This window comes from Apodemus sylvaticus, chromosome 14, assembly GCF_947179515.1.
Source record: "Apodemus sylvaticus chromosome 14, mApoSyl1.1, whole genome shotgun sequence".
Taxonomy (NCBI): domain Eukaryota; kingdom Metazoa; phylum Chordata; class Mammalia; order Rodentia; family Muridae; genus Apodemus; species Apodemus sylvaticus.
In genome coordinates this window covers 89860934-89886667 of record NC_067485.1, presented here as the reverse complement: position 1 = coordinate 89886667, position 25734 = coordinate 89860934, and the positions used below count along the sequence as shown (strand labels likewise).

The window sequence follows — 25734 nt, the reverse complement described above, 5'->3', positions numbered from 1 at the left end:
AGTTCTATATTTTTCTAGTTTCTCAATTTTTTTAACTTAATGTATTTTAGCAAAAATTAAAAAAAACTTAAGTTCTAAGACTAAAACACATGATCTAGAACATGTATTTTATATACTGAGCTGATTTCATGATAGAATAGCACAACTCTTAGCCTCCCATCCTGAGTCCTCCTCTACACCCAGAGTCCACCCCTGTCCCCTTCTACCCTGCTTTCTCCCCACGCTCTGCTTTTTTGTAAGTTACTGAAGCACTCCGGCATTTGCCCTTTGTTTTCTGTTTATCTTCATCAGAATTAAACTCACAAGGCAGATGATGTTTTCTTTTGTGTTGATGACTTTCGATTACTGAGGCAGTGACTGAGAAAGAGTGGATAGATACACTGCCAAAGTTTGGGAGAATGAAGGAAGATGCAGAACCGGTGAATAGACGTGAAGAATTCTCACTGTGATGTGCTGTTGGGATGACTCGAGTGAGAACAGCTTAGGCCCGGGTTCTGCACAGACTACAGGAGGAGTTCTTAGGATGTGTCTCAGATGATTTTACTATCTGTATAAAATCAGTTGCTGAGTGCCGCTGTGTGGTGGCAAGACCTGGGGAAACTGCAGGGAACAAAAGGCACATATGCTCTGGCATCGGGGTGTTAGTTAGAAAAAGGAATATTATAGAAACAAACAATAAAGGGCTGGTGGGATGGCTTAGTGAGCCTGATCCCCAGATCCCACCTGGCACAGGGAGAGCACTGACTCTTGCAAGCTGTCCTCTGATACAGTCTCACACACACACACACACACACACACACACACACACACACACACACACACACACGTTATGGTTTGTAGTATATACACAAAAGTGAGTAAAAATGAAATAAACTCAAAACAAGGAATAGCAATGGAGCGTGGTAGGGGAGGAGAACGGTGACTGGAGCTGAAGGGACCACCAGAACATGGCTAGGAATGTCTGTCAGAGACCCCGAGCTGAAGGGACCACCAGAACATGGCTAGGAATGTCAGAGACCCCGAGCTGAAGGGACCACCAGAACATGGCTAGAAATGCCAGAGACCCCGAGCTGAAGGGACCACCAGAACATGGCTAGAAATGCCAGAGACCCCGAGCTGAAGGGACCACCAGAACATGGCTAGAAATGTCAGAGACCACGAGCTGAAGGGACCACCAGAACATGGCTAGAAATGTCAGAGACCCCGAGCTGAAGGGACCACCAGAACATGGCTAGAAATGCCAGAGACCCCGAGCTGAAGGGACCACCAGAACATGGCTAGAAATGCCAGAGACCCCGAGCTGAAGGGACCACCAGAACATGGCTAGAAATGTCAGAGACCCCGAGCTGAAGGGACCACCAGAACATGGCTAGAAATGTCAGAGACCCCGAGCTGAAGGGACCACCAGAACATGGCTAGGAATGTCAGAGACCCCGAGCTGAAGGGACCACCAGAACATGGCTAGAAATGTCAGAGACCCCGAGCTGAAGGGACCACCAGAACATGGCTAGGAATGTCAGAGACCCCGAGCTGAAGGGACCACCAGAACATGGCTAGAAATGTCTGTCAGAGACCCCGAGCTGAAGGGACCACCAGAACATGGCTAGAAATGTCAGAGACCCCGAGCTGAAGGGACCACCAGAACATGGCTAGAAATGTCAGAGACCCCGAGCTCAGGACTTCAGAGGCGGGTAGGCCACCTGGCTGCTTCTGGTTTGGGTGATGGGGCTAAGGAAGGCAGAGGGTGCTTGACTTACCTCAGATGGATTTGTTTTAATGTATACCAGCTCTTATAATGCATCTCTCTGTACTAAGAGTCCTTCAGATTAATAGGAACTAATGCATTTTATAAGGAAATAAAGCAAAGCAGGGAAGACATGGTAATGAGACTTATAAGATAGCAGTCCTTTGTGTCATTTTTGAGTCACCAACTTAAAATGCAACTACCCCAACTGAAAACCTCAATTCCTTTTGATGAAAATAACATAAATGCTTATTAATTTTAATAAGATTATTTGGGGACTGAAATCACCCTGGCTAAGTGGAACATCTAGGCCTGTATTAACATATGTAAACAAATGTCCCTTTTCCTGGGGAAAAGACACCAAACTGTCATACCCATTTCCCATTAAGAGAAAGGTTGCATTTCAGTATGTCCTACCCTAAGTGAGTTTGGCTGAGTTCTTCTGATTTCCATGATCCAAGAGATTAGATTGCATGAAATCATGTGTTTCTGAAAGTTCCATGCGTGTCTCACCTGGAGAGGGAACTGATTTCAAATTAACTCGATCTTCTCCGTGTTTCACTTCAATGACTCACAGGGGAGGCTTGCTGGTGGACTATACATCCTGCCTCTAAGCAGAGATCAGAGGGAGAGAAAGTACGTGTTGGAGATGACCTCATCTTGGTCAGCGTGTCCTCAGAAAGGTACTTGGTAAGTGTGGGAACAAGGCTGAGGGCTTGATGCTCTGCTGAGGGACCGAGGGGAAGTGATGGACACTTGGTAGGAAATGTGCTTATAAGCTAGCAAAGAAAAAATGTGCTTATAGCTAGTGAGTTCTTCATAAAGGCTTGTGCCTCTAGCTGGTGAGTTATAAATAACTCCTGAGAGGAGAGCAAGAGATCTGTGGCCTTAAGGGGAGAATGGCTCCCTGGGTCTGTTTGAGCAGGCTTCCCTCCAGACCTTGATATGCATATTCATGAGGCTGATGGTGCCTGCTCTTGGATTATTTTATTAATAGACTATAAAGGAGTCTAATCGGGGATTTCAAATTCTGTGGTTTTTGCTTTGTGCCTCATGTAAAGGTTCTCCTGCTCCATATTTTGATACTTGTGGTAGTAATTGACTGTGTGAGAGGCACCTTTAAGTAGCAGCGTGTCCATTCATGGCACTGCCTTAATTCAAAGAGTAGTGGCTAAGAGTAGGAGCATGAAGATGTTAGTTAGTCGTTGGATGTATTTTTTTATTTTTATAAGGCAATTATGGATTTAACATATTTAAAAGGTTGTAGTTTTTCTAATCTAAAGAATAATCCTGTATAGAAGTTCACAGAAGAGAGAAATCCAGGAAAAGGTAGATGTATACAACAGTTTTTGGTTTTTTGTAATTTTATTTATTTGTTTGTTTTGAGAGAGGGCCTGGCTCTATAGAGCAGGCCAGCATTCCTTCCTTCCTTGTCTTCCATTGCTGGCATGGTAGGCCTTCACCGCCATGCTCAGATAAATAATACATTTCCCTTTTGCAGTATTTCAACCCAGCCCTTGTGTATGCTAGGCAAGCATTCTACTACTGAATTACACTCTACTACTGAACTACTCTCTAAAGATTGAACCACTAATTAGACATTGTTCTATCTTGCTTTTCCATTGCTGAAATAAATAGCAGAGCCAAAACGACTTAGGAAAATGCTTATTTCATCTTAGAGATTACCATCCATTATTGTTATTGAGGGAAGTCAATGCAGGAGCTTGAAGTTGAAACCACGAAGAAAAAATGCTTCCTGGCTTACTCCCACTGGCTCATTGCTATCCTGGCTTTCTTGTACAAACCCAGGATCACCTTTTAGGGATGGCACTGCCCACAGCGGGCTAGGCCCTCCCACCTCAATCAGCAATCATGCCCCACAGAGGCATCGCAGGCCCAGCTGATCAAGGCAGTTCCCAATTGGGATTCCCTGGGATGAGTCTGAGCTGTGTCAATTTGACAGCTGGTGCCAAGTAGGAGAAACAGAAAAGACATTCTTAAAGTTTTTCATGAATAGCTACATAAAGTATTCCCGAGGAAGTAGTAGATGGCAATGGAAAGAAAGACAGGGCAGAGTAAGTCACTGTGAAATAGTCATTGTATTAAAGAGCCCACTGTGAGAGGCAATGAGCCTCTAACACTACATCAGAGTTTTTAGGGTGCCCTATTTCTTTGTAAATATGGAAATAGAAGCTGGGGAAACAGATCAGTTGATCAAGTACTTGTGTGGAAGCATTAGGACATGAGTTCAGATTCCAGAATCCATATAAAAAATCAGTTCCTGATAACACACTTGTCCCAATTACGGTGGGTCAGAGGCAAGCAGATTTTTTGTGTTTGCTTGCCAGCCAGCCTAGCTTACTGGGTGAGCTTCAGGCCAGTGTGACCCTATCCCAGTATCTGGATGGCACTTGAAGAATGGCTCCTGAAGTTGACTCCTGACCCCCACATGAATACACACACATGTATGCATGCATCTACACACACGCTTTCAGGCACATGGACACACATATACATCCAAGACTGAAACTGGGTGGGCTTGTCAACAAAGTAATTTTCAGTGTACCAACAAGTTTAGTGTACAACAACATTCTTAAGTGTTCCTATGAAGAAGACCCTTACCTGGCTTCCTGTTTACAACATGGTGGTGCTAGAGATAGGGGGATGGCTTAACAGGGCCTCCAGGCATGGACAGGAAAATGGCACTGTTTGGTGAGTCTGCTCCTGCATAGGGGTGGGAGGCCTGGAGCTGTCTTCTACTTTTGTGTCCACATTGTCCCTGTGTAAGTTTCTAGTGCCATGCATCTGTGTAGCTTATTAAAATATACATTGTTGAGGCCCTGATGTGTGCTAGAGCTGTATCATGAGGGTGATGCTCCCTGATCAGAAGATGGACAGTTCAAGTTTGGCTAGACTGAGAACCCAATGGCAACAGAAACAACTCAGGCCCCTTTGGCACAACACTCCAAACCTGTTTTTATTTGATTTGGACCCAACAGTTTCTATCTGTTGTGGTTTTCCATCTTGTACTGGAAATTGACTTGATAGAGTGGTTTCATTATCCATGAGAGGAGTAGGAATATTCAGAGCCCCAAAGAAATAGACTTCTAATGTTGGTTCTATAGCTAGCGTAGCACTAGAACTAGCTCCCTGGCCTCAGGATTAGCTGTTCATAAAATAAGGTTAGTGCTCGTGGGAACACCCAGTCTAGACCTTACTGTGAGAGGCAGTGAGGTAAGGCAACTGAGTGAGGTAAGGTATTCACTGAGTGACAAAACACTTCAGGAATAAGTGACAAAAATGACACATGCAGTTCCTGGCCTTTGGAAATAAATAAACCTGATTTGTTAAAATTTGCTACTAGTTTCCAAGTTGCATTTTGCCCAAGTACTTAACTTCACAACTTCACTTTCCTGAGTAGCCTCTCTCATCTCTCTCTCTCTCTCTCTCTCTCTCTCTCTCTCTTTTGTAATATATATATATATATATATTACAAAAAGTATATTAGGGATATAATACACAAATAATTTGCATTAGATGTAGCATAAAAACTATGTTAGATGTAAAACAAAATATATAAAAGGTATATAATATAAATGCACATATATAAATACATGAATACACACACACATACACACACAAGTGTGTGTGTATATATATATACACACACACTTGTGTGTGTATGTGTGTGTGTGTGATTTTGAGACATGGTCTTACACTATATAGTCAAGGTTGGCCATGCGTTCATTGTGTAGGCCAAGATATCCTTAAATTCACCATGAGCCTTTTTATTTTGTTTTTGTTTTGTTTTGCTTCAGTTCTTGAGTACTAGGCTTTTGGCATTAGCTACTGAACTCAGTCCTGGATAGCCCTTATAGAGCTTAACAGAGCAGCAAGCCACGGTGCTGGGTTCCACTCCCATGTGCTAATAAGGCCAGTGCTTTTATTGTTCATATCCACAGAACCCTGCATAAAACAGAAGGAAGGGATCTCCGAGAACACACTGCCCATGGTTTCTGCTCTCAGACGAGTAAAGCCTCAACCAAACCATGTGGCCAGCTTTCTGCCCATGTGACAGGTACCTGAGACAGACTAAAAGTAAGGGAACACTAGTTTTGACTCAGAGTTTAGGAGGTTCCAGTCTGTGGGCACTAGACCCCATTGCCACGGGCCTGTGGTGTGACAGAGCATTATGTCAGGGGAGACACGGAGGAGCAGGCCTTCTCACCTCACAGCAGTGGGGACAGAAGTAGAAAGAGATAAGAATCCTCTCTGACAAGGGCACAGCCCCAATCACCTAACTCCCTCCTTCTAGGTTCTACCATGAAAGGTTTCCTCCCAACAGTTACAGGACCATCAGTATTAGAGGGTAGGTGAAGGATGCAGATGCTGACAGACATCCTTGTGATAGGTTCATGGATGTATATGGTGGACTCAGTGCAAATGTTTTAGAAGATGAATGAAAATAAAGAGAGTAGTGAATACCTAGGCTTTGAATACCTAGGCTGGCTTTGAACTGGCTATGAATTTAGGAATGATGCTGAACTTCTAATCTGCATACATCCACTGTCTTAGGGTTTCTATTTCTGCACAAACATCATGACCAAGAAGCAAGTTGGGGATGAAAGGGTTTATTGAGCTTACATTTTCATATTGTTGTTCATCACCAAAGGAAGTCAGGACTTGAACTCAAGCAGGTCAGGAAGCAGGAGCTGATGCAGAGGCTATGGAGGGATGTTACTTACTGGCTTGCTCAGCTTGCTCTCTTATAGAACCCAAGAATACTAGCCCAGGGATGGCACCACCCACAAGGGGTCTTCCCCCCTTGATCACTAATTGAGAAAATACCTTAGGGCTGGATCTCATGGAGGCATTTTCTTACCTGAAGCTCTTTTCTCTGTGATAACTCCAGCCTGTGTCAAGTTGACACACAAAACTAAGATTACAGATGTGGCACTGTGTCTGGTTTATGTGGTTCTGGCCTTTGGGCACAAGGTCTTGTACATTCTAGACAAGCACTCTTAGCTGGGCCACATCCCCAGGCCCCATGCATAGTTCCCTGAGTCCTCAGTTTCTTCATCTGCAGTATGGGAATTATGAATTGCTCAGCTGACACAAGGGCATTAGGAGAATCAAATGCTGAAATCTAAGTAAGGTCACCTGCCTTTGTGTGGTAGGTAGCTGCCATTGTTTGCTTGAGAGGTTTGTTGCCTCTGCACAATGGTTAAAGAAGCTACCAGTATTTAGCTTAAGGAAGAGAAATGTGGTCTCAAGAAGAGGACTATTACAGAGAGTCTTAAATAAAGATCTATTATATGAAAGCAAAGTCTGTCTGTTTTCTGAGATGCTGACATGACTTAAGAAATAAATAGTTAAAACTTTTGTTTCAAAATGCAGGGGTTAAAAGTAACCATAGAAAATTAAAACTCTAGCCTTTGACTTTTCCAGTCCATGACTGCTGAGCTGCTTTTCTTCCACTTCTGAGATCATTTAAGGTTAATCCAATTTTACATTTGGAGCATTAATGGGGCTGGCAGCCCTTGTAGTGATGAATTGATGGCCAGCTAATTTTCTTCCCTCCCATCTGTAAAAGCACCTCCCAGACAGAAGAGGGCGCTGTGGTCAGGGGCCTTCAGGTTATCAGCTTTACAAGCTGGACACAGGTCAATTCCCAAGGAGTAACGGGGTCTTGGCTGTCGGCTGTAAAAACGGCTGTAAACTATTCACACAGTTCTCTTTCTTTACTTTTGCTGTTTGCTGTTCTAATAGGAAATGATATCCTAATCTTTTCAGAACTTCCAAAGGAGCATTTCTGTGCTCCTATTGGACAATTTGTCTTTTAAAGAGGCTTTTCCTAAAGCAGCTTATATGTAAGAGAGAAAAAAATCTTAGTATAGTGAATGCAGGACAAATGGGAGTTACTGACTTAGAATCCACTTCAAATGGAATAAGACAGGATAAGTCACACGAAACTTCATTTTTAATGTGTCAGTTGTAAAACCTCCCTGGTCTGCCTGGGAGCTTCCCATCTGTGACTTATTTTTTGCACGCTGGAAATGCTGATTTTCTGTTGTCGGGGTCACTTGTAGACCTACAAAGATCTTGTGATTCATAAAAACCATTGCCCAATAAGTAATTGAAAACAAATCGTCAAGGATCTGGAGCGATAGCTCAGTGGTCAAGAACCCTCGCTGCTCTTGACCACTGAGGTTCACCCAGGTTCTGGGCATGCATGCAGAGTTCAGAAGACAACTTTCTAGATTGAGCTCTTGCCTTCCACCATGTGGAGTCTAGGGACTGAACACGGGTCACCACTCTGGTTGGCAAACACTTTTACCCTCTGAGTTATCTCTCCAGTCCTAGCTTAATATTTTATCAGTAACAAACAAATAACCGATCCATGCTGCTTCCAGAGAGTAAGAAATAACAGCAGGAAGGTCCGAACTCAAGTCTCCCAGCTTGGCCTTTACCCTCCCGGTGACTTACCTCTGTGTTCCTTATCTTGGATTTTTAAATAAGAAAGGTCTTTTGACTGAATAACAAGTTGCTGGATTTCCTAAAACTGCATAAATACATCAGTGGAATGCAAACATCCTTAATACTTAATAACTTATGAGTGATTTATTATTCCTGCCAATTCAGTTTGGGGGACACCGTAAGCACACTCCCTGCCACTGAGACGTCAGGCCCAGGCCCTTTATTTACATTATATTAATTTACCTTGAGTCCCCTTTTCTGTCCCTGTGGCCCAGGTGAGGAAGCCATCGAATATTGCATTCACTTCTTTGTCTCCCATTTATCTTTTCTTTTCTTTCTTTTTTTTTTTTTTCAAAAGAAGAAGCTTCAGCCCAAGGGGTAAGATAGCTTGTTTATTCGAGTTTCTTGTCCCTGGATGCTAATTTATTTGGAATGCTATATCACCAGGGCCCAAATGCCTGACATTTAATAAGAGATAAATAAACGAATGAAAAACTGCTTCAGACAAGGGCTGAATACATAGAATCTTAGGAAAAATGTTGGGGCCATGGAACCTTCTGGCAATCTGATAAAGGATTCCGACCTGCTCTCACAAGCAGCCTGGGGAAATGCAACAAATAAATAAATGGGATTAGAAAGGAAACTAAAGGGTCAGAATATATGTAGCTCTATGGAATTTGGGTTAAGATCCCAGGAGAGCTGTGGGTCATTTAGGTAGGCCTCTGTGATTTTTGAGTTTCTATCATATAATATTTTATTCACTCATAGTTTTAGGATCCACAGTTTTGATCTGCTCTACTGCCATCTTCCACTTGGGTGCCCTGGTGGCTGAACTGTTGAGCCCAAGGCTTGTTTTGCTTTCACACTCGGCTACCAGCCATCCTTAAGGGCTGCTCATCTTGGTTTCAGCAATTGTACTGTTGCTGCCTTCTGAATATTTAATAGTGATGGGCCTGACTTGGTGCTGCTCCTACTCAGATTTCTAATTTGCTGTTTTTAAGCAGCAAAAATTAAGTAGATGATTTCAGGAGGAAAACGCATGCTGAGATGGTTTCTTTTTTGAAGAGTAGGTTTTATTTAGATATCTCTTTATGGCCTCAGTACAATCTTCAGGACATAGTTAGGACTCCTTCTAACTGACTGTACAGCTCCACCCCCTACCCACCCCCACCCTCGTGTGATTCCTCTTTGCGCTGTGCTTGGATGTAATGTAAGGACCACTTTCCCGTTCCCTTAGTCATGGGTTACTTCTTGGCCGTACTTGCTCCTGGCTGCCTCAAGTTTGAGCTCCTTGATCGGGCACTAGCCCTTGTCTGTCTGTCCTTCACTCCCTCCTCAGTGTGTGTCCAAAGCTTTGAAGAGAGGACTCTGCACTGCTCTCTGTCTCTACCCTTAGATTACAGTCATTTCTTGGCCATAATCAGAGGTTTATTTTTAAGGACCTAGCCTACAACCATGCCAAGCAATCTGATATATTAGAATAAAAAATCCAAAATGACTTATAAAATTTTTATTATCTTTAAAACATTTATACCCCAGCCATTGACATTATATTATACATTTATAAATATGAAGTTTGTATATACTTGCTTAGAGGCACTGTATCCCAAATAGGAGGGTCAGGCCATGTAATCTTACTCCTTCCTTAAAGCCTTTGGCATGAGAACTCCCATCTCTCCCCATTGAATCAATGTGTCGTCTTCAGACTCTGCATGGAAGGCTGTACCAGCTGTTTGACTGAAAATGTTCTTTTTTGATAATCAAATTCAAAAGCATTTTAATATACTTTACACATTAAGAAATAACATAGAATTGCTCACTTATCTCCCCTACAAGATTACAAGCACCCTCGGGTCAGAAGGTCCTTCTGATAATATTCAGCACAGTGTTTTAGACAACACATTGAATGACTCTGTGATGAATTAGCAAATGGATATCTGTTTGCTGTGACCATATATAAACTTTCACTTTGTTTACAACAAAAATAAAATATAAGCTTTAGTATTGTGAATTCTTTTCAGAAGATTTGGTGAACTATATATGGTGAAATATATATGTATATGTATTTTCAAATATATATATATATATATACATATGTGTGTGTTTGTGTGTGTGTGCCTATATGTGTGTGTGTATATATATACAATTCTGTTTACTAACTTATTGGCTTAGAAATAACTCAGATTTTATTGGGGGCTGGGGATATGGCTACTTGATTGAAGTATTTGTTGTGCAAGGAAGAGGACCCAAGTTCCAATCTTCAGCAATTACAGAGAAAGACAGGTATAGTGGTATGTGCCTGCAGCTCCAGAGCTGGAGGTGGAGGTAGGAAGGTCCTGGAGCTCCCTGCCAGCCAGTCTAGTCAAATAGGTAAGGACTAGGTTTAGTGAGAGACCTTGTCTCAAAAACATAAGATGGAAAAGCAGCTGAAGAAGACATCCAGCATCAGTCTCTGGCCTCCACACATGAGTGTTCATATATGCTTACAAACAGACAACCAGCACTTACACACAAAAGGAAATGAACAGGAATTGTTAAAAGTTTTGCCATTTTGGTCTTAAATGTCTGACTGACATCTTTTCCTCATTTATTGAGTAGCAAGCACTCTAGATGGTGAGAGACACCCCTGTGAACCTGTGTTAGGCAGCTTAAAGGAGGGAATAAATAAATGAATCAAGGAATCATGTTGTGTGCTAATCACCATAGGAAACATATTGTTCTTACTTATGGAGCAGATGAGATAGGATTAATCTGTTAGCACCGAACATGTTTCCACATTAAAACAAAGAAAAGTAAGTCAGGAAAGGAGTCTCGGGGGCACTAGGCATAGGAATGGTGACCCTAAGAGGACTCAAGGATTTCATGAAGACAAGTGACAGCTGGGGTTTGAGAGAGAGGCAAAAATGATTAATAAACCCAATGATCTCCTGGGAAACTTAGAATCTATTGATTGCTACAGTTACTGATGAGGTTGATATGTGTGTTTTACACTGTCAGCTTCAAAATTCCCGTTTTAACTGATTTTCTGTTAGCATATGAAGAAATGGATTTCATTGTGACACTTCCTTTCATACACAGATGTCAGAAATCTTATATGGTTATCCTGTCCGTATCTGCCCCCATCCCACCTCTGTACTCGCTGACCCCCTCCTGTGCTCTTGGCCTCCCTCCTTCTGCTCTCATGAAGAGTATTCCTATATTCTTGTTCATTTCTCTTCCCTCCTTCTGGATTTTCCCATCCTCTCTTATAGCCTTGTATGTGCACATACATGTATGTATGCATGGATGCATACCATCTTTCAGTGCACAAACGTGCCTTTCAGAGAAAACATAAAATGTTTGTCTCTAGTCTGTCTCAGCTCTCCTTCACTCTGATCAGTTTTCATGCAGATACCATAATACAATTCCTTATTATGGATAACTAAGATTCTCTCATATATGTGAATTTCAATTCCTTTATCCAGTGGTTTTGGTTTAAGAGAAAGAGTGAGATTGTCACTGAGAGTTGTTATCACCATCTATTGACTCTAATGTCAAATTGCAGCCAACAGTTACTATTCGCATAGTGGCTTGTCAATAAATGATCCCAGTGTCTTAGGTAGGAGAGTGAGTGATAATTGCGGGCACCCACACTGACGCTATGCTACCAACAACTCCTAAGACAAAATTTCTTCCTGTACAGAAATTTTCTCAGTGCTGTTTTTACTCATTTGTGTGTTTTCTGATTACTGGTTTGTTCATCACTCTTGGGGAAAACTGAAAAGTGTCTAAGCTTACAGAGCATTCCAGTTAGCTTTCCTGTCAACTCAACACGGCCTAGAATCAGCCAAGGAGGGAGTCTCATTTGAGAGGTTTCCCAAAACATACTGGCCTGCAGGCTTATTAGGGAGGATTACCTTGATTTGTAATTGACATAGGAGGGCCTAGCCCACTGTGGGTAGCACCAATCCCACGGTAGGTGGTCCTAGGCTATATAGCAAAGCTAGCCAAGCATGGGTCTTGGGGATTAAGCCAGAAAATAACACCTGTCATGGTTTGTGCTTGAGTTTCTGTGCCAAGTTTCCTCAAAAATGAATGGTGACCTGGAAGTGTAAGCCAAATAAATCCTTCCCTCCCCTAAGTCGCTTTTGGTCAGAATCACAGCAGCAGAAAGGAAGCCAGAACAAATAGTAATTCCTATTATTCTTCTTCCTGATCACGTTTTAATTATCTTGTTTAGATTCACTTATTTTTTGAGTCAGAGCATGTTGTCTAGACTGACCTTGAACTCAGAATCCTCCCTGAGTATTGAGATTCCAGGTATGTGCCACCATGCCTGTCTAGTGTCTTAATTCTTGAAGAGCAGGCTGAAGTGCATGTCCCTCATGAACGTTTCCAAATCAACAGTTACCATCAGGCTGACAGAGCTCCATGTTCCAGGCTTACAGCAATGCCTCCTCTTGCCTCTTGCTGCAGCACCTGTCATATGGCAACAGCAGCTGGCATGTGGATGCTGCCTTCCAGCAGACCCTCTGGAGCGTGGCCCCTATCAGCTCAGGAAGTGAAGCAGCCCAAGGTAAGAGATCTCCTTTAATTAAAAGGCTTGTCCTTGATACAAAGTTGATGCTTATCCCTGAAATTGTGATAATGAGCTGATGGTTAATGAGAGACCTTTCATGTCCTGATATTCTTTCATGCAGAAATATGACATTTTAGAATCTTGCCTAAACTGCTATTTAAAAGTAAATCCCATGCTAGACTTCCTCTTCTCTTATTATCATGGTGTTGTCAACTTTGGCTGGTTCTGTGATTTCATGTATTAGCCTTCTAAGGGCAGTTTACCCCATTTGTGAGACCTTGAAGTACTGCTCAGTTAGTCTAATATCATTCTTTATCATTATATTCCTATGCCTAGTAGCTTCAAATCTGAACCAGTACTTTGTGTGTGTGTGTGTGTGTGTGTGTGTGTGTGTGTGTGAATGTGTACATGTATTGACGGGGGAAGGTATGTGTGTATGTACATGTATGTGGAGGCTAGAAGTCAAGAGGTTTGGATGTTGTTTATTTTCTGTCATATGTATGTGTGCACATGTGTGTTTGCATATGTGTGGGTATACAGTTGCACATGTTGATGTTCATTTCATTGATTGACTGATCAATTGATTGATTGATTGATTGATTGGGTCTTTTAATTGGCCTGGATCATACTGATAAGTTGAGGCTAGTCAGCCAGTGAGTCTCAGGGATTTTCTTATTGACTGAATGGTCTCCACAGTCCCACATTTTATGTATTTAATGGTGATATTTATGAGCCTAAGGCCATACCCTCTGGTTAAAATATCAAACCACAAGGCTCAGGGGTCAGCCAGTGCCATCACCTTTGTGATTTGGTCACAGGCCCATTTTCTAGTCCAATATTTCTCTGTCTCTACAAGTAGATAATTGTATCAGATGCTCTGGCTGCCAGCATCTGGCCATGGTATTATGAACACAAATGACTTTTAATCCTCACAGGGTATCTTATTGGTGGTGATGTTCTCCGGCTGCTACATGGACACATGGATGAATGTCTCACTGTTCCTTCAGGAGAGCATGGCGAAGAACAGCGGAGGTTGGTACTCAAGCCTGGCATGGTGCACTAGCTTCGATGTATTTGCTGGGGAAAGAATAATCTTGATGTTGCAAAAAGGAACACACAATCAAACTGAAAACAATTTGGCAAGGCATTTTCCTTCTGTAAAAATGGTGTGTCAGAATCTAGACCTTCTAGCCAGCATGCTGGGCAGAATGACCTGTCTTTCAACACTGAAATAGGTTGTGACTGTGTCTCATCCCATTAGTGAGTGCTTGTTCTTCACAATTGGCTAATTGGCACAAAGAGGAAGGTGAGATGGGGTGGGGCTAAGGAAATATTGGCCCATGTTGGGCTAACTACCTTTGATAGAAAAAAGTGTTTCTCATAGACTGAACATTCTCTTTTCTTTGCTATGACAGAATTTTCCTTACCTAGGATCAGGTCTATTGCAAGCATTAGTATCGCCCAAAGCAGACTACACACACTCACTGTCCATTGTAACTTTCCACTTCATGACTTCCTAAGGAGGCTTTTCTCTAATTTCTTAACTACCAGAAGAAGAACTGAACATCTTCACCTACTTAAAACACATAAGAAGCATCATGCAAAGCAAACTGGGTGAGAGGAATGAATATATGAAATTAAACTATTTAAAATGCCATTAAATGTTCACTAATCCTGAATGATATTCTGGAAGATTTAATCTCATATTCTTTCCTGTCATCTGCCATTTATTGGGAAATAAAGAAGTTGACCACTTTCCCTCAAATTTTACATGGAGAACAAGTTAAAGTTGTCTGCAGGTACTGAGAGAAGTAAACTGGTGTTATAAAAATGTGCCACCTTCCAGTGTGACCCAGTGCTGTGGTCTGCCTCATGGATTAATTAACAAGTGCAGTAAGTTACGTGCACAAAAGAGGCCACACGTAAGTGAAGGGCTGTCTGGGTGATTTGTTATGTGCTTGTAAATCTGTGAGTGGGCTTTTCTCATGGTATTAACCAAGGGGTTAGGGGAGGTCATTCAATAGATCCTTATCATTCTCCTTTAGTAAAAAGATACAACAGGGTCTTTAGAAAATCAGCAGCCATTTCAGTAGCTCAAGAAGATGACCATGACCCTGTTCTTAGGTTTGGCCTCTCATAGGTTGGCTTAGCTTAAAGTCAAGAGGAGCACAGGTCATAGGGAAGTTCCCTCAGCTACAAGTGTATTGTCACCTGCAACTGTGAACCCCTTTCCATAGTACACTTAGTCCTCACAGGTGCTATTTAAGTAGGTAGGTAGGTGTGTGTGTGTGTCCAGTTCTATCTGTCCATGTGTGTGAGAGTTGATGATGATAGATAAGTAGATAGATAGATAGATAGATAGATAGATAGATAGATAGATTGATCTCAGGGAGGCAGAGGTATCATGGGTATGGGTCTGAGTCTAGAGGGTAGGTGTTGGAGTTTACAGTTACTTTTAAGTCTTCACAAGGAATTGAACAGAGACGCCTGGCTAGTTAGAAGAAAGGGGATGGTGTATTAATGGAAAGATACACAGGGGTCTAATGAGTGTTGTAGTTTACCAGTGGCCTGGCTCCAAGAATGCAGAAAGCAGTGAGTAGGCTGTCATTGGCCTAGTACCTGCCTCTCCCACATTCATACAGTGCAGACAGCTCTTCAGCGCATGCTCTCTTGTCTGAGTAAGGCTCAGCTAGTCTAAAGGCTGCAGGTCTTTCACCTGTTGCCTTTTGTATGTTAGTCTCTGACATTTCCTCTTCCAGTGTCCTATTTTCCTGCCTCAGTGCTGACTGGAGAAAGGGGCTCATTAGGGGTCAGGCATTGAGATTTCTATCCCTGACACACTCTGTCTCAGCTCTACTACCTGTTCATTCAGACGTGAGCAAGCTCTAGTCAACACCCGCGGCTCCTACCGCCATGTCTCTACCATTTATGGACAATAGCCCCCAAACCATAGCCTAAATAAGCTGGCTGCTTTTAAAGTGCTTCAGCCAGATATTTTATTCATTTGTTTAATTATGTTTTATTGTAATTATTTGTGTGTGTGTGTGTGTGTGTATGAGCATGTGTAAGCCACAGTGTGCTTGTAGAGGTCAGAGAGGACTCATGTGGAGTCAGTCTTTTCTGTATGGGTCCCAAGGATCAAATAGAAGCCATCAGACTTGGTGGCAACTGCCTTTACCCTTTGAACCATGGAAGCAGCCCAAGCCAGGTATTACAATATCAAAAAAGTGACCAGTGCACATTGCTTTCAGAATAAGATGCAGATGGCTGGCTGGAGAGATGGCTCAGCTGTTAAGAGCACAGACTGCTCTTCCAGAGTTCCTGAGTTCAATTCCCAGCACCCACATGGTGGCTCACAACCACCTATGATGAGATCCGATGCCCTCTTCTGGTATGTCTGAAGACAACTATAGTGTACTTAGATATATATAATTAATAAATGCTTTAAAAATATTCAGATACCACTGAAAAGGTCATAGAATGCTGGGCAGGACATTAAAAGGCTTGAGGAATTAATTCCAAATGCAAGGCCAAACATGAGAGTCGGCATGAGTAATGAAAGCAGGTCCTGAAAGAGCAGGTCTTTTCTTCCTTAAGGTTTGCAGAGTGAATAAGAAAAGGCTAGAAGCTAGAGGCATCCACTGGGCTTTTCTCCTATGCTGCCTGGGAGGAATCCTCATAGCTATGATAGGCAAAAGACACTTGGATTTGAGGTGAGAAAGCATGTAAGTCAAGGGAACCCATTAGAGAGTAGGAGATCATGGGGATGCTGTGATAGAAAGTAAGGCCATTGCTTTAGTTACTTTTTACTACTATGCCAAAAGAACTGTTGGAAGCAACTTCGAGGAGGGAAGATGGGCCTTAATATTTTTTATTGAATATTTTCTTTATTTAAACTTCAAATGTTCCCCCTTTTCAGGTCTCCTCTTTGGAAACTCCATATCCCCTCCCCACCTCTATGTTCCCCAACCCACCCACCAACTCCTGTCTCCTGTCCCGGCATTCCCCTATACTGGGACATTGGGCACCCTCAGGGCTGAGGGCCTCTCTTCCCACTGATGTCCAACAAGGCCATCCTCTGCCACCTATGTAGCTGGAGCCATGGGTCCCTCCATGTGTGTGCACTCTTCTGTTGGTGGTCCCGTCCGCAGGAGCTCTGGGAGGTCTGGCCAGTTGACACTGTTGCTCCCTCCATGGGTCTGCAAACCCCCTCAGCTCCTTCAGTCCCTTCTTCAACTCCTCCATCGGGGACCCTGTGCTCAGTCCAGTGGTTGGCTGCGAGTATCTGCTTCTGTTTTTGTCAGGCTCTGGCTCAGGGGACAGCCATATCAGGCTCCTGTCAACAAGCACTTCTTGTCATCCACAATAGTGTCTGGTTTGGTGACTGTAGATGGGATGGATCCCCAGGTGGGGCAGTCTCTGCAGGTGATGGCCTTTCCTTCAGTCTCTGCTCCACTATTTGTCTCTGCATTTCCTTTAGACAGGAACAATTCTGGGTTTGGTTTTTATGAGAGCTAAGTTAAAATTGTGTGCAGTGAGTTCAGAGGGTCTCAGCGCAGCAAGCTGGAAATTGGGAGTTCTGATTCTGACTCAGAACACATGTGAGTGTTGACTATAAACCGCAGAGGCATGAGGACAGGTAAGGGAAAGGGTGTCAGTCAGGCACTCACTGGGATGGAGAGGAACTGTGGGAGCAGATTGTCATTCGCCAGTGCCTTCAGAAGGCCTGCAAACTGGACACTGCAGCTCTAGATGCGACCTTGATGGATTTTAGTAGCTTTTCTGCCAGGTGAGTCTCAGTGTGTGCTCACTTGAACATTCTGAGAGAGTCTCCCAAGGTCATGGAGGCAGCGAGAATGCATCTGTTTGCTTATCTTTTTATAGCATGTTGACATGGTACAATTAGGTGGCGTGGATTCACATCATGACTGTAGGGAGAACATGAGTCAGAGCTAGGCAGGATGGGGCCTCGGGGGATGCTTAGGGAAGACATGTATGTCTTGATTAGGTTGTGAAACAGCAATTATAGGTACATGGTGAAAAAAGACTTCCCTAAGATTAGGCTTATGGAAAGTCTTCTGATTTTGAATCTTGTAGATATTATTACACAGACTTTCAAAATTGCTTCCTGTGTTCTTCCCCTAAGCTATTGCCTGTGTCTGAGAGAACTAGAGAAGGCAACAGCCCACAGGCAGCACTTTCTTAAATTAACATCAGTCTATTTGAGGGGAAGAAATGCATAATGATAGCCAAGACATTCATTGTGATTTATTAGGAAAAGAACTAAACATTATTTGATTATTTTTTAAGTGGTAAGTTTAAGTATGGAAATATGCAAAATCAAAATAAAACATAATGGTTTTTTGTCGTATAGGCCTTGGCTGGTAATTTCAATCTAGCCAGGCCCATCGGTTGTTTCCTGTTACTAAAATTAAAGATCAACTGTCACATGAGATTTGTTCTAGATAGTAGAAATGACGGAGGAGAGGGCCAGCAGTGACATTTGCTTCTGAGCAAGTCAGGAATATTTTTATTATCTGTGCTGGGCTCCTCGGTGGATTTGACTGTTGGCTTTATCTTGTTCCGCCAGGCATTTAATAGCTGTAACTACAACTGTAGCAATAGAGGAGGCAGCTCAGTGACAGGACATGTAATTCTGGATACCAATGGACTTGTTGCGCTTTTTCACCATGAGATTCATCCTCCATGTTACCTGTTCATTCTCATAGAGTGTCAATGATCCCTACAGGCAGGATAGCCGCCAGTGCTATTGAACTAAGCAGACTTGAATCAGAGAATGAGCTATGAAGGTTTAACTATAAAGATAGCACCCTATACTTCCTGCCTAGCACCCAATATACTTCCTTGATATTTGAAAGATCAAGTTTTGGCAGGGTCAGGAAGTACACAACACTATTTCTTTTAAGTTCCTTGAGATTTATTTCCAGGTAGTATTTTAGCTTTCATAAGACATCTAGTGTATGTCTTGAGGGACTAACAACGAAGATGCAGGCTGCAGAGGGTATGAGCAGTAAGATGGTATCTCAGAGTTCACTGGGGGAATGATCTCCAGATAAGGGGATGAGATACATTAGAGAAAAATAGGTTAATTTAGTCAGAAAGAGAATCAGGTGCCATGTGGAACTTTAAAGATTGCTTTAACATAGACTTTAATTGTGGAGGCTTCAAATTTAATAATAAAGTTTTATCTAGAAGATGACAGATTTTTGTTGGTGCAGATCTTGTCTTTGAATATATTTTATTTTCTTCCATGAACTTTTGCGATTGTAATAAAATATCAATGAAGCCATTATTTAAATATACATGTGGGACAGGCAGTGGTGGCGCATGCCTTTAATTCCAGCACTTGGGAGGCAGAGGCAGGTGGATTTCTGAGTTCCAGGCCAGCCTGGTCTACAGAGTGAATTCCAGGACAGCCAGAGCTATACAGAGAAACCTTGTCTCAAAAAACCAATTAATTAATGAATACACATGTATTTATGATAAGAATTTGCACTACAGGGATTGTGTGCCATCATCCCTTTAAGGTGTATATTTTATCACGCATATTTCTTATTGTGTCAGGTTTTGAACTTGAGACCTAAGAATTCTACTATTGAGTGACATCTCCAATGAGTTAATTGATTTTCAAAGCAGTTATGTTAGGGAATGTTTGTTTGAATCTCTAGTTTGAAAATTAGTATAGGGTGAATATTGTTTACAAAGCATTATACTTATTTTGAAAACAGGTTTACAAGATATTTTTTTGCATAGTCGAATTCATTCTACAGAACGTTGTGAATGACAGCCACATTCTAGATTCTGGGCTGTGTTGAAGAGGACGGTGTGCCCCTCTCGAGGCTGCAGTCTGTAGTGATGATAAAAATAAGCAGGTGTGTTCACAGTTATGGATGCACACTGCCTGTGTGCACATGAGTCGAATGCACTGAATAAAAGTTATGGGGAGAAATAAAAGAATGGGAGGAAGCCAAGAGTATGTGGGTATTTTGTGACTGCAGAAGTGGTAGTGTAAAGGAAGAGAGGGAGCGAAGGTTCTGTGTTTGTATCTGATCGTGCATTGCTTCTGTAATCTGCTTACATCGGCTTGATCTTGTAAAAGAGGACAGTGAAGACACAGTACCTTCCATGCTATGGAAATCGATGCTGCATTTGCTTTCTGAAGTGTGTCAGTAGACATGAGCGCATGGCAATATTTTTACTCCTAAGGCCTTTGTGATATGAAGGTGATTTAAGTAGCTGTCATTATGAATGATTGATACATCATGAGATGGGCTTTGTAGAACCAGCTGAGGGTCTCCCTGTCTAGCTTAGAAAGAGGCACGTGGTATATGACCTTGCAAAGTTACATCACCTAATTTTAGAAGGATACCGCTTCCTGTTTACTGCTACAGGGAGCACCTTCTGGATTCCAGCACACATAAGGGTGAAGCTACCCATGTCTTTGTGACAGGTATATGATCTTCCTGGTTATTTTTGATTGTTTGATTTTGCAGGTGCTTGAAAAACTACCCCTAGCCTATTGAAGGATCTCTCACCTCTGTTCTTTTGTCACTTGACTTTGTGTGACTTTATATCTGAATTACAAACAAAGATGGTTTTATTTTCTTTATCCCATTATTTATGCATTTATTTTTAAATTTTGGGTCTATATTTTTCAAGTTAAGGTCTCCTGTAACCCAAGTTAACTTTGCACTCACTATTTGGCTAAGTATAACTTTCAACTTCTGGCCCTCCTGCTTCCACTACCTAAGTGCTGGAATTACAGGCATGAGACACCACACCAACCCAGTTGGTTTTCTATGTTAATGTAATATCCTGGAGCTTGTCTATAATGTAGGTTAAATTGGTTTCAAGATTTTATGTTATTATTGATGTGATAGATTATATAAAATTTTCAATGAGAATTTGTTGAGACTCAGTTCTAGCATTGACCCTCAAGAGGAGGCTGGCATGGGGTTGCCTGACTTAAAGATTAATTTGTTTTCCCAAGCACCTTTTATTTCAGAAGATGACTTGTGCATTTGAATATGATGTTAGTAACTCTTTTATGTCTGTGACAAAATACCTGATAGAAACAACTTGTGGGAGAAGAGTTTTAGTTTGGCTTAAAGTTTCAAGGATTCATCATTGGCAGGCAGGTCAGGTAAGCAGAACTATGTGGTGAAGACTCTTAAAATTCTGGCTGTAGAATGGGAAGCAGAGACAGTAGGGTTGGACTGGAATGAGTGGTCCATTCAAAGACCCACTACTGTGGGTTTTATTTTTGCCAATCAGTTTCTGTTGTAGAAAATATTTAATCTCAATTCTGGGCTTCTACCCTGCTTGGACCATAAAAAACTTACAATCCTTATATTTATGATAGGCCTAACCAACTCTAGAGCTGGGCAGATATCTATCCTCCATGCTCTTAGAATATACTTCCCCATTGATAGCCCCAAATTATAATTTGACATGTTCCGTCTAGGCTGCTCTTAATTTTAATTGGCCAGCTCTTATAGCCATGCTTTTATGACTCACCTAACCCACAGCGTCTTCCTTCTCCCCTGCTTCTCCCTCTCCTCATGGTTCTCCTCAGACCCCAAGTCTGGGAGCCTCATCCCTGCCTATCTCAGTTCTGTTCTGCTATAGGCTGTAGGCATCTTTATTCACCAATCAGGAATAACATGGGGGGGGGGCATATAGTGTCACGTGCGTCTCCATGAAGGTTCTTTCATCCTTGGGGACAACCAGGCCTTAGGGGCCAGTACTAAGCATTACAATATATAGCACAAGACTAAATCTCAACAAGTTTACACCTCCCTTAAGCTCCACAGTCTTCAAAATAGAGTCATAGTCTGGGGGCCAAGCATTCAAAATGCAAGTCCAACTGAGTTATTTCAGATCCAAGCTATAACCAAAGTCAGGAAGCCCATAATACTACTGATTTGACTGTAGCAACTCAGTTCATGCCAACGTGATAGAGTCCTTGCTTATTGCTACAGAAGGACTGACTACAAACTCTTGAGTATTGTCACTTGAATCCTCAGAGGACTGATCCCAGTACTGTAGAGAGGTTATATCATTCTTAATTTCCTCACAGTAACCTAGGAAATGGTCAAATAAAAGGAGTCAGGGCTTGGAGAGGTGGTTCAGTAGTTAAGAGTGCATATTGCTCTTGGAGAGGACCCAAGTTTAGCTCCCACCACCAATGTTGGATTGTTCTCAACTGCCTGTTGATCTAGCTTCAGGGAATCTGATACCCATTTCTGGACTTGAGGGGCACATGCACACACACACACACACACACACACACACACACACACACACACCTTAAGCCATAAAGTAGAGTTCAGCCAACCTGCCCAAGTTTGTACAATGAGCCGATGTCTTCAGAAAGTTAATAACAGTGAGATTTGAAACTGACTTGCCAAATTCTTGGTGCCCTACAAAAAAAGTGAGCTCATAGCTGTAGTGTCAACTGGAGAAGGTGCCCCCTGTCAGAACTCACTCTTGTAGCCATCATGGGTCCCCTCATTGTGCCCAGTCATTTATTAACGATGCTTTATGATTATTCCCTAAGGCTCACTAATTGGAATTGTGTATCCTATAAAATTCTATTATGAATAAATACTCCCGTGTCAGGCAGTGAGAGGCTTGTAAAGATTTGTGCCCTCATTAGCATGCTAATATAGTATCTTCTGGGCTTCGCATTTTAAAGATGAATGTGCTAGCTGTCACAGCACTTGCTTTTTACCCAGAGAATGAGCTGTTGAACAATTGAGATAAGATTTGAATTGTATTTTATGACTGCCAGAACCAAAAGAGCTAACTACTTATGTTTTGGTGGACAATGTTTAATAACCATGAGAGGTTGAATTGATGACATTGTGGGGAGAATTTGTGCTTAGAATACATTTAAAGTTCCTCTTACATGGTCCGCCTGAAATATGAGTTCTCTAATGAAGTACCTCATTTGACAAGGATGGGTTGTGGAGGCATAATGCATAGTCAGAAGCCTGGAAGTTTTTTTAAGTAGTCTTCAATGAGCTTGTATGATGGGCTATTAAATGTGCATTTTTAAAAATTTCTGTTTGGTGAAATTTTAGCAACTTTAGCTTTTCTTATTTATTATCTAGAACTTTCTGTTTTAAAAAAAAATGTGTGCTTAGTACCAGCTTTTTGGGGTTTGTTATCCCGGTTACTCAAGAGGCTATGGCAAGGGGAATCTCAAGACAAAGACCAGCCTAGGCTACAGAATGAGTTCAGAATCAGCCTGGGCAGTTAGTGATACTTGTTGCAAGTTAATGGAGAAAGAGGTCTGGAGATTTAGCTGGGTGCTAGAGTCTTTGTATAGTTGTGTATGATGTCCTGGGTTCAATCCTCAAATCTGCACAATAATAATAATTTTGAGGATGATTATTAATTTGTATTTTTTGTACTTATTTTCTTTTCCCCCAAGTGGCTATAACATTGTAAGGAAAGAGTTTATATATTTATCACAAATCTATATAACAGTTCATCATCAAACGCAGTTAGGGCAGGAACCTGGAGCTAGGTGCTGATGCAGGGGGCATGGAGGGATGCTACTGACTGGCTTGCTTTCCATGGTATGATCAGCCTGCTTTCTTATAGAACCCAGGAACATCTGCCCAGGGGAGAAGACTCACAAAGGGCTGGGCCTTCCCACATCAATCACTAATTAAGAAAATGCCCTATAGACTTGTCTATAGCTGGATCTTAGACATTTTCTCAATCGCGGGTCCCTCTTTGCCAGGGGCTCTATCTTGCATCAAGGTGATGTAAAACTTTCCACCACAACATCTGTTCATTTTCTTGAATTTCAGAAGGAAAAGTGTTTATTTTAGGCTCCAGTTCCAGTTTCTAACCCACTATGGAAGGGGAGATACAGTAACAAAACCTTGAGAGAATGGTCACATTGCTTCCACTGCCTGCACATATTACTTCATTTCTCTCTTTTCTTGACTGTGGGTGTGATGCTACCAGGTGCTTCAAGTTTTGCGCATCTTGATTTCCTCACATTGATGGGTTGTACCTGAGCTTGTGAGCCAAAGTCTCCCTTTCCACATAAGATGCCTTAGTCAGCATGTTTTCTCACAGTTTTGGAGAAAAAGGGAAGACAGCGTCTGTCTTTTTTATACTTAGACCCATTCCAGAGCCCCAACTTTCTGTTTTATGGACTGCTGTGTTCTTCTCTTCCGACAAGAATTCTTTCTTTTATTATCAGTTTTTTTTTTAATAATTGCAGAATTGGATGATGTAGGTTTTTGAGAATCTCCATGAAAGTCATAGATGTTATGAAGTGGTCCTATCTTCATTTTATTAGGTAGAGTAAATCTCTTAATTCTTTTGATCCTTTGTTTTCTAAGTGGTTAGTTTTTTTTTAATTACATTTATAAAATTCATTGTTAGCCATTAGAAAAAATGACAAGGAGTCTAGGGGGTTGTGGAAATGACTCAGAGGTAAAGAACACTGGCTGTTCTTGTAGAGGATCCAGACTCAATTCCCAACACCCACATGATGCAGCTATCTATCTCCAGTTCCAGGGAATCGAATGCCCTCTTCTGGCCTTTGTGGGTACCAGGAATACATGTGATACAAGGCATATATGCAGGCAACACACTCATATGCATAAAAGAAAAATAAATCTTTAAAAATATATCTATGACACTTTTCTTTTGGTGAAACATAAGACTTTATTAAAGTCAGAGTTATGTAAACTCTAACATCTATATATTTCTCATCAGTTACCTATCTATTTGCCTTTTCATCTTTATTTTTTTTCAAGGAAATCTCATTTTTTTAATTCATAGTTTCATGCCTACCTAAGATTCAAAATATACAACTTAAATACTTCAATGGTTTCAGTAATATGAAAATAAGTGAACCATTGCACAATTACATAATATATTAACAGGTAAAGAAAAATAATTATGCCAGTTTGTCAACAGTATTTATTATATTTTTATGATATGAGTTTTTTAAAAATTATTTAATTTGAAACAAATTCAGAATAATAAATATAAAATGTTGCCAAATTCACTAGTAAACTTTTACATGTCTGAAAAGTACTTTCCAACATAATTTCTAAAACAACTACATTAAAATCTAGAGCACAAAGTGATAATGATACAATAGCCTTAAAAATCATAGCTATCATGTAAAACATGAATTGTCTCAGGATGCTATTTAAGCTACCTTTACAAATCTTTTTACCTCCCTTGAATTCAGGGTAATTCTTTAAGACAGACATTTTCTAGCCATGATGCAAATAATAAAATAAATTAATTTAGACCTGCAAATTAAAACACAAATGTCCATACAATGCCTTATGAAGCAAACTTCATATGAAGTATGAAGTTCATATGTGCACAAGTACTGTATTTTCTGGAAGAGACTGTTCCCTTCATGTCATACATTTCCACTGCCCTGTCCAATCTTTCTGCAGCCTCTTTTGCAGTTTCCTGAGCCTTGACTGGGGCTTTGATGACTACATTCCACGTAGAACAGATGTACAGTCACTCAGTCTCGGCACATTGCTGAGTTGTATCATTATTAATTTCCATCTACTTAGAAAGCTTCTCTGATGGTGGCTGAACCATCAGAAGGCACTGAACTATAGGTACAGCAGAATTTCATTAATAGTCATTTGATTGCTATTTTCCTCTATCAGAATTGTAGTAAATCATTTAAACAATATTAATATTTATATTTCTCATGTATTAATGAATGATGTTTTAATGTATTTTATTAACTGCACATATACATATAATATACTCTGATTTAATTCATCAGCCCTCCCATTCCTTTTCATACAATTTTTTACTATTCTTTTTTTTATTCGATATATTTTTTATTTACATTTCAAATGATTTCCCCTTTTCTAGACCCCCACTCCCCAAAAGTCCCATAAGCCCCCTTCCCTCCCCCTGTTTT

The 25734-nt window shown here is 41.4% G+C and overlaps 1 protein-coding gene across 1 annotated transcript in view; it reads left to right on the top strand.

The window, feature by feature from the left end:
- Positions 1 to 25734, top strand: part of Ryr2 (ryanodine receptor 2) — a 466338-nt gene that overhangs the window by 87771 nt on the left and 352833 nt on the right. Inside the window, exons 8-10 of the mRNA XM_052156653.1 lie at positions 2322 to 2434; positions 12677 to 12776; positions 13715 to 13811. Coding sequence (XP_052012613.1) covers positions 2322 to 2434; positions 12677 to 12776; positions 13715 to 13811 — 310 coding nt within the window. The remainder of the gene's footprint in view (positions 1 to 2321; positions 2435 to 12676; positions 12777 to 13714; positions 13812 to 25734) is intronic.